General features: G+C 48.3%; 1 protein-coding gene across 1 annotated transcript; it reads left to right on the top strand.

The window, feature by feature from the left end:
* The first annotated feature begins 5211 nt into the window (after positions 1-5211).
* C2H20orf202 (chromosome 2 C20orf202 homolog) lies at positions 5212-12703 on the top strand. Its single transcript, XM_060233196.1, has 2 exons — positions 5212-5697; positions 12271-12703. Exons 1-2 carry the CDS (start codon positions 5629-5631, stop codon positions 12490-12492), a joined length of 291 nt encoding a protein of 96 aa, XP_060089179.1. The 5' UTR covers positions 5212-5628; the 3' UTR covers positions 12493-12703.
* The last annotated feature ends 977 nt before the right edge of the window (positions 12704-13680 follow it).

The following is a 13680-nucleotide window of genomic DNA, read 5'->3' as shown; positions in this document are numbered from 1 at the left end:
ACTCAGGCTGAGACCCTGGAGAGCCAGGAGGAGGAGCTGTGGCTCAGTGGAAGAGCCTCTGCTTGGCATGCAGAAGGTCCCAGGTTCAATCCCCGGCATCTCCAGTTAAAAGGACCAGGTGGGAGGTGATGGGAAAGACCTCAGCCTGAGACCCTGGAGAGCGAGGAGGAGGAGCTGTGGCTCAGTGGAAGAGCCTCTGCTTGGCATGCAGAAGGTCCCAGGTTCAATCCCCGGCATCTCCAGTTGAAAGGACCAGGTAGGAGGTGATGGGAAAGACCTCAGCCTGAGACCCTGGAGAGCTAGGAGGGGGAGCCATGGCTCAGTGGAAGAGCCTCTGCTTGGCATGCAGCAGGTCCCAGGTTCAATCCCCGGCATCTCCAGTTAAAATGCCAGACAGTAAGTGATGGGAAAGACATCAGGCCTGAGACCCTGGAGAGCCACTGCCTGTCTGAGTGGAAAAGACTGACCCCAATGCAACAAGGGTTTGATTCAGGATAAGCTGGCTTCACGTGTCCGTGTGTGTTTCGTGGGCACACAAGAGAGGGCCTTTTTGGTAGCAGCCCCGCAATGATGGAAAAACCTCCCGAGGTAGGTTCATCTGGACCCTTTACTGTCACTATTCAGGAGGTAGTTGAAGACCAGGATTTTTTAGTACTGCATAGACTGGTTCAGTTTTATTTATTGGCTGTCCTATTTGGAGATTTTAAATTGTGATCTTTCTATGCGCTTTTAAAATTGTTGTTTCCTTGATATTGTTTTATTGTGTTTTGTTGTAATCATTTCTATATTGGAAGCTCAGCTGCCTTGAGTGCCAAAAGGGAGGAAAATGGCAGACAGACAGACAGAGATGATAGATGAGAGAGAGATGACAAATAGATAGATAGACAGGCAGGCAGGCAGATAAATAGAGAGAGAGAGATGATAGATAGATAGATAGATAGATAGATAGATAGATAGATAGATAGATAGATAGATAGATAGATAGATAGATAGATAGATAGATAGATAGATAGATAGATAGATAGATAGATAGATAGATAGATAGATGATAGATAGATGATAGATAGATGATAGATAGATAGATAGATAGATGATAGATAGATGATAGATAGATAGATAGATAGATAGATAGATAGATAGATAGATGATAGATAGATAGATAGATAGATAGATAGATAGATAGATAGATAGATAGATGATAGATAGATAGATAGATGATAGATAGATAGATAGATAGATAGATAGATAGATAGATAGATAGATAGATAGATAGATAGATAGATTATAGATAGATGGTAGATAGATAGATAGATAGATAGATAGATAGATAGATAGATAGATAGATAGATAGATAGATGAGAGATAGATGAGAGATAGATAGATAGATAGATAGATAGATAGATAGATAGATAGATAGATAGATGAGAGATAGATGAGAGATAGATAGATAGATGATAGATAGATAGATAGATAGATAGATAGATAGATAGATGATAGATAGATAGATAGATAGATAGATAGATAGATAGATAGATGATAGATAGATGATAGACAGATGATAGAGATAGATAGATAGATAGATAGATAGATAGATAGATAGATAGATGATAGATAGATGATAGAGATAGATAGATGATAGAGATAGATAGATAGATAGATAGATAGATAGATAGATAGATAGATAGATAGATAGATAGATAGATAGATAGATAGATAGATAGATAGATAGATAGATAGATAGATAGATAGATAGATAAATAGATGAGAGAGAGAGAGAGAGAGAGATGCCTCAGATTCAGTGGGAGCTCACAGGAGCACAGCTCCTGAACCTTTCTGAGAGTTCCACCTCCTCCTTCTGAGAGTTCCACTTCCTTGTCCATTGAATAATATGTGCAGCTGTATAACAATCCCTGGATGAGCTTCATCACCTATTTTTCTACAAAATGACCCCTGGATGGATGGACGGACGGACAGACAGACAGACAGCGGTCTTTCCTCCAGTCCAATGGCAGCCCTCTTTTGCTCAGCTTCAGCAAAGAGCCTTTGCGCTTATGTCGTTCACATCCAAATCCCAGTCTCATGGATACGTGGGAGCACCTTTGGAAGAACTCGATGAAGATTTCAACCTGTCAGAGTATTAAAGAGAACTGTTTCAAGATGATGTATAGGTGGTATATGACTCCGAAAAAGCTGGCTAGGATGAGTAAGAAGATGTCGGACAGATGTTGGAAATGTAGAAAACACGAAGGTTCTTTCTTTCACATGTGGTGGACTTGTGAAAAAGCGAAAGAGTATTGGAAGATGATACAACAAGAAATCTCCCAAATTTTGGGTTATGACTTCAAGAAAACTGCAGAGACTTTTTGGCTTGGATTACAATTAGAAAAATTTCCAAAGGAAGACAGGACTTTAATTTGGTACTTGCTCTCAGCTGCTAGGACACTGTATGCGCAGCTGTGGAAACAGGGAAAAATACCAGAGAAATGGGACTGGATTGTGAAAGTTTTATCGTGGAGTGAAATGGACAAATTAACTAAAACTTTAAGAGACTATGATCTAGATATATTCAAAAAGGAGTGGAAGAAATTTAAAAGATATATGGAGAAAGAATGGAATATAAAAAGTCATTGGACAATTTTTTAGTAGTAATGAGAGAAGAAAAATATTGAACTTTGATTGGTTAGCGGTACCTTTATAATTGAATTTAAATTTACAACTTCGGGGAAGTCAAACATTGGAGGGGAGGGTTGAAATATCATATGGGTTAGTATAGAAAAGAGACAATAAATTACTGTAACCATATGTTATTAATAAATTGTTAAAACACACATCCAAATCCAAGTCTCTGTCCAAGCCTTTTCTTTGCTTTTTCTTTCTTTCTTTTATTTTAGCTGATCTATTTTTGCTGCTTTATAGTCCCCACCACCACCATGGGCTCAAGGCAGATGCCAACAAGAGCCACATCGTTAATTAAAACATATGTTAAGACAGTTAAACATGGGAATTAAAACAGATTTAAGGATTCAAATAAGAATTACACAGGCCAGGAACAGCCAATAATGCTCGCAAAACCCGTCCCTTCTTTGCAGGCCCCTGGCCTTCAGAATGTGCCCAGCAATTGAGCTTGCCAACTTCCAGGAGCTCTCCCGGAATGACAAATGATCTCCCAGCTATTGGTTGCCCTGGAGAAGATGGCTGCTTTGGAGGGTGGAATCTATCTTGCAGTGTTGCCAACCTCCAGATGGGCTCTGGAGATCTTCCGGAATAGGAAAGGCTCTTCAGACTACAGGGATCGATTGCCCAGGTGAACATGACATCTTTGGAGGATGGAATTCAGGGTTACCAACCTCCAGGTGGGGTCTGGAGATCTCCCAAAGTGGAAACCAATTTCCAGACTACCAGGATCTGTTCCCAGGGAGAAAACCACAGCTTTGGATGGGGGTAGACTCTATAGAATCCCAACCCTCCAGTTTGGTGTAGTGGTGAAGTGCGTGGACTCTTATCTGGGAGAACCGGGTTTGATTCCCCACTCCTCCACTTGCACCTGCTGGAATGGCCTTGGGTCAGCCATAGCTCTGGCAGAGGTTGTCCTTGAAAGGGCAGCTGCTGTGAGAGCCCTCTCTGCCCCACCCGCCTCACAGGGTGTCTGCTGTGGAGGGAGAAGATATAGGGGATTGTAAGCCGCCCTGAGTCTCTGATTGAAAGAGAAGGGCGGGGTATAAACCTGCAGTTCTTCTTCTTCTTCTCTTGCTCTCCCTCTCCAGCCTCCCCCTCCCGGAATCCCCCGGAATCTTCCTTCCAGGAGTTGGCAAGCACTTCCATTGCCTGGGTGCCTCTCTCCTAGGCAGCCGGCTCCCACGGCTGACCTTTTCCTGGCTGGTCTTCTGCCACTTAAGGGCAGCTCTGCGCGCCAGCTCCCTGCAGGGCATCACTGGCTCTGGGTCAGCCGGCCTTTGGCTCCTCGCCCTGCTCTGCTTAGAAAGCTGCAGGCGGCAGCGGGGGGGGTTGGCAGGAGGGAGAGAGAGAGAGAGAGAGAGAAAGATTATTCTCTCCCTCCCCCCAGGGTTGCCAGGTCCAATTCAAGAAATATCTGGGGACTTTGGGGGTGGAGCCAGGAGACCTAGGGATGGAGCCAGTAGACCTTGGGGTGGAGCCAGGAGACCTTGGGGTGGAGCCAGGAGACCTTGGGGGTGGAGCCAGGAGACCTTGGGGTGGAGCCAGGAGACCTTAGGGGTGGAGCCAGGAGACCTTAGGGGTGGAGCCAGGGACCTTGGGGTGGAGCCCAGAGACTCCACCCGCGGCATTGCACACTACTTCCTGACTCCATTCTCAAGGAACGAAGCGTCGGACATCAATATAGGGCTGGTTGTTTCGGGAGTAGTTTATCTTTGCACTTTGTGATACCCTGTGTTTTCTATGAATGATTTGTTATATAAATCAGGGGTGGCCAAGGGTAGCTCTCCAGATTTTTTTTTGCCCACAACTCCCATCAGCCCCAGCTATTGGCCATGCTGGCTGGAGCTGATGGGAGTTGTAGGCAGAAAACATCTGGAGAGCTACTGTTGGCCACCCCTGTGTTATATAATTCAGGGGTGGCTAACGGTAGCTCTCCAGATTTTCTTTGCCTACAACTCCCATCAGCCCCAGCCATTGGCCATGCTGGCTGGGGCTGATGGGAGTTGTAGGCAAAAAAAACATCTGGAGAGCTACCATTGGCCACCCCTGTGCTATATAAATCAGGGGTGGGCAAGGGTAGCTCTCCAGATTTTTTTTTTTGCCTATAACTCCCATCAGCCTCAGCCATTGGCCATGCTGGCTGGGGCTGATGGGAGTTGTAAGCAAAAAAAAAAAAATCTGGAGAGCTACCATTGGCCACCCCTGTGTTATATAAATCAAGGGTAGCTCTCCAGATTTTTTTTTTTGCCTATAACTCCCATCAGCCTCAGCCATTGGCCATGCTGGCTGGGGCTGATGGGAGTTGTAGGCAAAAAAAAAAAAAAATGAGGAGAGCTACCGTTGGCCACCCCTGATTTATATCGCACAGGGGTGGCCGAGGGTAGCTCTCCAGATGTTTTTTTGCGTACAACTCCCATCAGCCCCAGCCATTGGCCATGCTGGCTGGGGCTGATGGGAGTTGTAGGCAAAAAAACATCTGGAGAGCTACCCTCGGCCACCCCTGTGTGTTATAAAGAATTGAATTCCGAAGGCTTTGAGGTTGATTTAACGTGAATGCCTGTGTGGCTCTCTCCTCCCGCTCCACCTGGGGATTGGCAACCCTAAATCGTCTCCTCGCCCTGCTCTGCTTAGAAAGCTGCAGGCGGCGGGGAGAGGGAAGGAGAGAGAGAGCTGCTCCCCCCCCCCCCCCGCTCCCAGGCCCAAGCCCAAGCCCAAAACCGCCTTCCTTTCCAAGTCACCAGTTGCTTCTCTCTCTCCGCGCGCGGAGCTGCTGCGCAATGGAAACTGCGTAGCTGCTTGCATTTTGCAGGCTGCAAAACCCTCCAGTCTGAGCCGCCGGAGGAGGAGGCGGCGGCTTAAGGGAGAGGCCGGCGGGTCTGCAGCACCCCGGGGGCCCATGTGGCGCTCTTCCCCTGGAGCAGGGCCGCCGCGGGGAGCGTCAGCAGCAGTACCATGCCGTGGGGAGAGGAGGGGCAGAGCCTGGCGATACAAGACGCCCTGGCCTGGCTGCGGAGGGAGCTGGTAAGACAAAGACACCACCCCCACCCCCCCTCCGCGGTCCGGGAAGCCCTTGGTGTGCGGCCGCTTCTCTCCAGCTTGGTGTAGTGGCGAAGCGCGCAGACTCTGGTCTGGGGGAACCGGGTTCGATTCCCAGCTCCTCCGCTTGCACCTGCTGGAATGACCTGGGCTCAGTCAGAGGTTGTCCTTGAAACGGCAGCTGCTGGGAGAGCCCTCTCAGCCCCATAGCTCTGGCAGAGGTTGTCCTTGAAAGGGCAGCTTCTGTCCGAGCTCCCTCAGCCCACCCTCCCCACAGGGTGTCTGCTGTGGTGGGGGGAAGAAGGTAAAGGAGATTGTGACGGCTCAGAGACTCTTGAGATTTAGAGTGCAGGGTGGGGTGTATAATAATCCAGTGTCTTCTACTTGAGAGCCAGTTTGGTGTAGTAGTTAAGTGTGTGGACTCTTATCTGGGAGAACTGGGTTTGATTCCCCCCTCCTCCACTTGCAGCTGCTGGAATGACCTTGGGTCAGCCATAGCTCTCTTATCTGGGAGAACTGGGTTTGATTCCCCCCTCCTCCACTTGCAGCTGCTGGAATGACCTTGGGTCAGCCATAGCTCTCTTATCTGGGAGAACTGGGTTTGATTCCCCCCTCCTCCACTTGCAGCTGCTGGAATGGCCTTGGGTCAGCCAGAGCTCTCTTATCTGGGAGAACCGGGTTTGATTCCCCGCTCCTCCACTTGCACCTGCTGGAATGGCCTTGGGTCAGCCAGAGCTCTCTTATCTGGGAGAACCGGGTTTGATTCCCCACTCCTCCACTTGCAGCTGCTGGAATGGCCTTGGGTCAGCCAGAGCTCTCTTATCTGGGAGAACCGGGTTTGATTCCCCACTCCTCCACTTGCAGCTGCTGGAATGGCCTTGGGTCAGCCAGAGCTCTCTTATCTGGGAGAACCGGGTTTGATTCCCCGCTCCTCCACTTGCACCTGCTGGAATGGCCTTGGGTCAGCCAGAGCTCTCTTATCTGGGAGAACCGGGTTTGATTCCCCGCTCCTCCACTTGCACCTGCTGGAATGGCCTTGGGTCAGCCAGAGCTCTCTAATCTGGGAGAACCGGGTTTGATTCCCCACTCCTCCACTTGCACCTGCTGGAATGGCCTTGGGTCAGCCAGAGCTCTCTAATCTGGGAGAACCGGGTTTGATTCCCCACTCCTCCACTTGCAGCTGCTGGAATGGCCTTGGGTCAGCCAGAGCTCTCTTATCTGGGAGAACCGGGTTTTGTTTCCCCGCTCCTCCACTTGCACCTGCTGGAATGGCCTTGGGTCAGCCAGAGCTCTGGCAGGAGTTGTCCTTGAAAGGGCAGATTCTGTCAGAGCTCTCTCAGCCCCACCCACCTCACAGGGTGTCTACTGTGGGGGCAAGAAGATAAAGCAGATTGTGAGCCGCTCTGAGACTCTTGAGATTCAGAGTATAGGGTGGGATAAAAATCCAATATCATCATCATCATTATCAGCCAGTTTGGTGTAGTGGTTAAGTGTGCGGACTCTTATCTGGGAGAACCAGGGGGTTGATTCCCCACTCCTCCACTTGCACCTGCTAGAATGGCCTTGGGTCAGATAGCTCTCACAGAGTTGTCCTTGAAAGGGCAAATTCTGTCTGAGCTCTACCTCACAGGGTGTCTGTTGTGGGGTGGGGTGGGGGGCGGGAGGTAAAGGAGATTGTGACGGTTCAGAGACTCTTGAGATTTAGGGTGCAGGGTGGGGTGTATAAATCCAGTATCTTCTGCTTGAGAGCCAGTTTGGTGTAGTAGTTAAGTGTGTGGACTCTTATCTGGGAGAACCGTGTTCGATTCCCCACTCCTCCGCTTGCAGCTGCTGGAACAGCCTTGGGTTAGCCATAGCTCTCACAGAGCTGTCCTTGAAAGGGCAGATCCTATCTGAGCTCTCTCAGCCCCACCTATCTCACAGGGTGTCCCTTGTGGTGGGGGGAGAAGGTAAAGGAGATTGTGATGGCTCAGGGACTCTTGAGATTTAGAGTGCAGGATGGGGTGTATAAATCCAATATCTTCTTCTTGAGAGCCAGTTTGGTGTAGTGGTTAAGTGCGCGGACTCTTATCTGGGAGAACCAGGTTTGATTCCCCACTCCTCCGCTTGCAGCTGCTGAAATGGCCTTGGGTCAGCCAGAGCTCTGGCAGGAGTTGTCCTTGAAAGGGCAGATTCTGTCAGAGCTCTCTCAGCCCCACCCACCTCACAGGGTGTCTGTTGTTGGGGGGGGAGGTAGAGGAGAGTGTGACTGCTCTGAAATTCAGAGTATAGGGCGGGATATAAATCTAATATCTCCCCACCCCACCCAGACAAAGCTGACGGCATGGCAGGCAGAAGTTCAACTGGTGAGGCTTTTCCGGGGAGGAGTGGAAAGCGCCTTCGCAGCTGGCTTTCTGTCTTTCCAAGGGGTCAGGGGCTTACCCTGAGCAAATGTGGGGTCCTGAGTCCAGTCTGGGAGCGCTCGGCTCTCTGCCTGCCCCCATCCCCTCGCATCTCTCTGGAGCAGTAGGATTAGTGTATTTCTTTCCCACCTTTCCCCACCAGCACCACCGCAGGGACCGTTTTCCTCTCCTCCGTTTGCACAACAATCTTGTGAGGCAGCTGAGAGCATGTGACTGGCCCCATGTCCCCCAGCGAGCTGCCGTGGCAGAGTGGGGATTCGATCTCATGATGCGTCCCCTGCATAAGCTCCCTGCCATTTAATATATCAAGCTGGGTCACTGTGTTAGTCTATTCAGGGGTGGCCAAGGGTAGCTCTGCAGATGGTTTTTTTTGCCTACAACTCCCATCAGCCCCAGCCAGCATGAGACTGAGGTCAGAGAATTGAATTCCCTTTTAGAAATGCTTTGGGTTGAAATAGAGGGCCCAAAAGGAAATTTAACTATGGGAGTTTGTTATCGCCCACCAAATCAAAAGAGAGAGGACGATTATATGATGGAAGGCTTAAAGATAGCGGCTAAACATAAAAACTGTGTCGTAATAGGTGATTTTAACTACCCGCAGATTGATTGGGTCAATATGTGTCCTGGTCGAGAGAAAGAGATTGAGTTTCTTGATGCTCTCACTGACTGTGCTATGGAGCAGATGGTCTCAGAACCTACCAGGGGTGGGGCGATCCTGGATTTGGTCCTAAGTAATGCCCAAGACTGGGTGAGAGGTGTAAAAGTGATTGCGCCACATGGGAGCAGTGACCATAATGTTATTGATTTCACCGTTTGTATAAATAGGGAGTTGCCCAAAAAGACCGCCACAACCACGTTTAACTTTGATGAGGAGGCATGTGAGGAGGAAACTGAAAGGAAAGATAAATACGGTCAAAACCCTTGGGGAAGCTTGGAGACTATTTAAAACTATAATCCTAGAAGCTCAGATAAAATACATACCACAAGTTAGGAAAGGCACAAACAGGCATAAGAAAAGGCCTGCATGGTTAACAAACAAAGTAATGGAAGCTGTAAAAGGTAAGAAGGACTCCTTTAAGCGGTGGAAAACCAGTCCAAGTGAGATTAATAAAAGGGAATACAGGCTGTGGCAAATCAAATGCAAGACAGTGATCAGGCAGGCAAAAAGGGACTATGAGGAGCATATTGCAAAAAACATAAAGACCAACAATAAAAATTTCTTCAAATATATTAGAAGTAGGAAACCAGCCATGGAGGCAGTGGGGCCCTTGGATGACCATGGGGTAAAAGGATTACTGAAGGAGGATAGGGAAATGGCTGAGAAGCTGAATGCATTTTTTGCCTCCGTCTTCACTGTGGAAGATGAGAACTTTTTGCCCGCCCCAGAACCACTAATTTTGGAAGGGGTGTTGAAAGACCTCAGTCAGATTGAGGTGACAATAGAGGAGGTCCTACAACTGATTGACGAATTAAAAACTTAATAAGTCACCGGGTCCGGATGGCATACATCCGAGAGTTCTGAAAGAACTCAAAGTTGAACTTGTGGATCTTCTAACAAAAATCTGTAATCTTTCATTGAAATCTGCCTCCGTTCCTGAGGACTGGAAGATAGCAAATGTCACCCCCATCTTTAAAAAGGGTTCCAGAGGAGATCCGGGAAATTACAGGCCAGTCAGTCTGACTTCAATACCGGGAAAGTTGGTACAAAGCATTATCAAGGACAGAATGAGTAGGCACATTGATGAACACGGGTTATTGAGGAAGACTCAGCATGGGTTCTGTAAGGGAAGATCTTGCCTCACTAACCTGTTACAGTTCTTTGAGGGGGTGAACAAACATGTGGACAAAGACCCGATAGATGTTGTTTACCTTGACTTCCAGAAAGCTTTTGATAAAATTCCTCATCAAAGGCTCCTTAGAAAGCTTGAGAGTCATGGAGTAAAAGGACAGGTCCTCTTGTGGATCAAAAACTGGCTGAGTAATAGGAAGCAGAGAGTGAGTATAAATGGGCAGTCTTCGCAGTGGAGGACGGTAAGCAGTGGGGTGCCGCAGGGCTCGGTACTGGGTCCCATGCTCTTTAACTTGTTCATAAATGATTTAGAGTTGGGAGTGAGCAGTGAAGTGGCCAAGTTTGCGGATGACACTAAATTGTTCAGGGTGGTGAGAACCAGAGAGGATTGTGAGGAACTCCAAAGGGATCTGTTGAGGCTGGGTGAGTGGGCGTCAACGTGGCAGATGCGGTTCGATGTGGCCAAGTGCAAAGTAATGCACATTGGGGCCAAGAATCCCAGCTACAAATACAAGTCGATGGGTTGTGAACTGGCAGAGACTGACCAAGAGAGAGATCTTGGGGTCGTGGTAGAGAACTCACTGAAAATGTCAAGACAGTGTGCGTTTGCAATAAAAAAGGCCAATGCCATACTGGGAATTATTAGGAAGGGAACTGAAAACAAATCAGCCAGTATCATAATGTCCCTGTATAAATCGATGGTGCGGTCTCAGTTGCAGTACTGTGTGCAGCTCTGGTCGCCACACCTCAAAAAGGATATTATAGCATTGGAGAAAGTCCAGAAAAGGGCAACTAGAATGATTAAAGGGCTGGAACACTTTCCCTATGAAGAAAGGTTGAAACGCTTGGGGCTCTTTAGCTTGGAGAAACGTCGACTGTGGGGTGACATGATAGAGGTTTACAAGATAATGCATGGGATGGAGAAAGTAGAGAAAGAAGTACTTTTCTCCCTTTCTCACAATACAAGAACTCGTGGGCATTCGATGAAATTGCTGAGCAGACAGCAATAAAAGGATAAACGGATAAAAGGAAGTACTTCTTCACCCAAAGGGTGATTAACATGTGGAATTCACTGCCACAAGAGGTGGTGGCGGCCATGAGTATAGCCACCTTCAAAAGGGGTTTAGATAAAAATATGGAGCAGAGGTCCATCAGTGGCTATTAGCCACAGTATGTGTGTGTGTATATATATATAAATTTTGCCACTGTGTGACACAGAGTGTTGGACTGGATGGGCCATTGGCCTGATCTAACATGGCTTCTCTTATGTTCTTATGAGTTGTAGGCAAGAAACATCTGGAGAGGTACCCTTGGCCACCCGTGGTCTATCTGTAGCACTGAAACCCAATCTTTACAATACATTCACAGGAAAACCTGGAAATCTTACAGACATGTTCTGAACCTTCTTGGTCTCCTGTGAATGTATTGTAAAGATTGGGTTCCAGTGATAAATAAGCCTCCAAACAGAAGAAAAACGGATGAAACGTCTTGGTATCTAGAACAGACGTCTTTGGAAGGAATCCCCAAGTGGTTGCAGGGAATCTCCCCCATTTGGAGGCCCTCCCCCTATGCTAGACAATACCAAAGAGGGAGATTGGTTTCTACAAAAATGGTTTGACTTCCTTGAACACGTGAATAGCGCTGACACTATGTTCGGGAAAATGCCGGCAAAATATGTGAACTTCACGATCTATTAACACTGAATTGGACACAACCCATTGATCACTAACTTTCTGTTATATTTGCACTCTGCGAGAGATTTCTCTTTGCTGTAAAAGCTGTTTAACAACAACGAACGTGACGGCTCATGTAAGGTTATGTCTTGGACCCCGTGTTGGGGTGTGTTGTAGTTGTTGAAAGGTTATTTAAAATGTTAATAACAAATTTTAAATTGTAAAAAGCGGGGGGGGGGTAGGAAATGTCTGCTGGGCACTCCATTATTCCTTACGGAAATTTGATTCCCATAGGGTATAATGGAAAATTGATCAGTGGATAGCTGGGGCTCTGGGGGGGGCTGTTTTTTGAGGTAGAGGCACCAGATTTTCAGCATAGCATCCAGTGCCTCTCCCCAGAGTACCTTCCAAGTTTCAAAAGGATTGGACCAGGGGGTCCAATTCTATGAGCCTCCCAAGAAGGTGCCCCTGTCCTTCATTTTTTATCCAGTGGAGGGAAGGCATTTAAAAGGTGTGCAGTGGTCCCTTTAAACGTGATGGCCAGAACTCCCTTGGGAGTTCAGCTCAGCTCCCTAAGTCTCCCGGCTCCTCCCCAAAAAATTTCCTGGCTCCACCTCCGGAGTCCCCAGATATTTCTTAAATTGGACTCGGCAACCCTAGCAATGACGGTGGTTCTCTTTTTGCTTCCTTCCAGCTGGAGATGCAGCGTCAAGATGAGCAGCTGCTGGAGAAGCTGTTGAAGCTGCACACGGCCTTGCGGGAGCTGAAAGTGGAATGTGCCGACTGGGAGGGCTCCGAGCCCAGCCGCGACGGGTTTGCCACCAGAGCCCGCTCCAGTTCGGAGGACTTGGGGGTGCCCTTCCTCCCCGGAAGCTCCTTGAAATGTGGGGCGAGCAGAAGAAATTCCCTCCCGTAACCCATCTCGGGAGCCTGTGGGGAACGCAGCCATCCGTTGAAATAACTTGAGTTGCATTGCAGCAACGTGGTAACAATGAGGCAGTCTTCAAGGGTCTGCCAAACCACCGCTCGTTTTTCCTGCGGCTGACTAGCACAGCAAGCTGGTTGAAGTGGTTCATGATATTTCTTTATCTGGTTTATTGCTTGAGCCAGTTTGGTGTAGTGGTTAAGTGTGCGGACTCTTATCCGGGAGAACCGGGTTTGTTTCCCCACTCCTCCACTTGCGGCTGCTGGAATGGCCTTGGGTCAGCCAGAGCTCTCTTATCCGGGAGAACCGGGTTTGTTTCCCCACTCCTCCACTTGCGGCTGCTGGAATGGCCTTGGGTCAGCCAGAGCTCTCTTATCTGGGCGAACCGGTTTGATTCCCCACTCCTCCACTTGCAGCTGCTGGAATGGCCTTGGGTCAGCCAGAGCTCTCTTATCTGGGAGAACCGGGTTTGATTCCCCACTCCTCCACTTGCAGCTGCTGAAATGGCCTTGGGTCAGCCAGAGCTCTCTTATCTGGGAGAACCGGGTTTGATTCCCCACTCCTCCACTTGCGGCTGCTGGAATGGCCTTAGGTCAGCCATAGCTCTCATAGGAGTTGTCCTATGAGCCAGTTTGGTGTAGTGGTTAAGTGTGCGGACTCTTATATGGAAGAACCGAGTTTGATTCCCCCACTCCTCCACTTGCAGCTGCTGGGATGGCCTTGGGTCAGCCATAGCTCTGGCAGAGGTTGTCCTCTCTCAGCCCCACCCACCTCACAGGGTGTCTGTTGTGGGGGAGGGAGATAAAGGCGATTGTGAGCTGCTCTGAGATTTGGAGTGGAGGGCAGGATATAAATCCAATTTCTTCTTGGTGGCGGCCCCCAACTCTTATGGTCCCTCCTCCCCCTTTGTGTATTTTTAGGTCTTTATATATTTTGTGTGCTATGTAATGTTTTAAGTACTATATATATATATTTGTACTTTAAATTATTTCTATTGTCTCAACTGTTTTAATGTCACTAGCGTTTGCCACCCTGAATGGGGTGGAAAGGTGGCATAGAAATGTCCTAAACGAATAAATAAAATTTGATTTCCACCATCACAGCGGATAAGTAGACATGGTGTAATCGGATGCATATTTACTCAGGAGTAAGTCCCACTGAGCATTAAAAGGTCCTGCA

The sequence above is a fragment of the Heteronotia binoei genome, chromosome 2, assembly GCF_032191835.1.
Source record: "Heteronotia binoei isolate CCM8104 ecotype False Entrance Well chromosome 2, APGP_CSIRO_Hbin_v1, whole genome shotgun sequence".
Lineage (NCBI taxonomy): Eukaryota > Metazoa > Chordata > Lepidosauria > Squamata > Gekkonidae > Heteronotia > Heteronotia binoei.
This window is presented reverse-complemented; position numbering and strand designations above follow the sequence as displayed.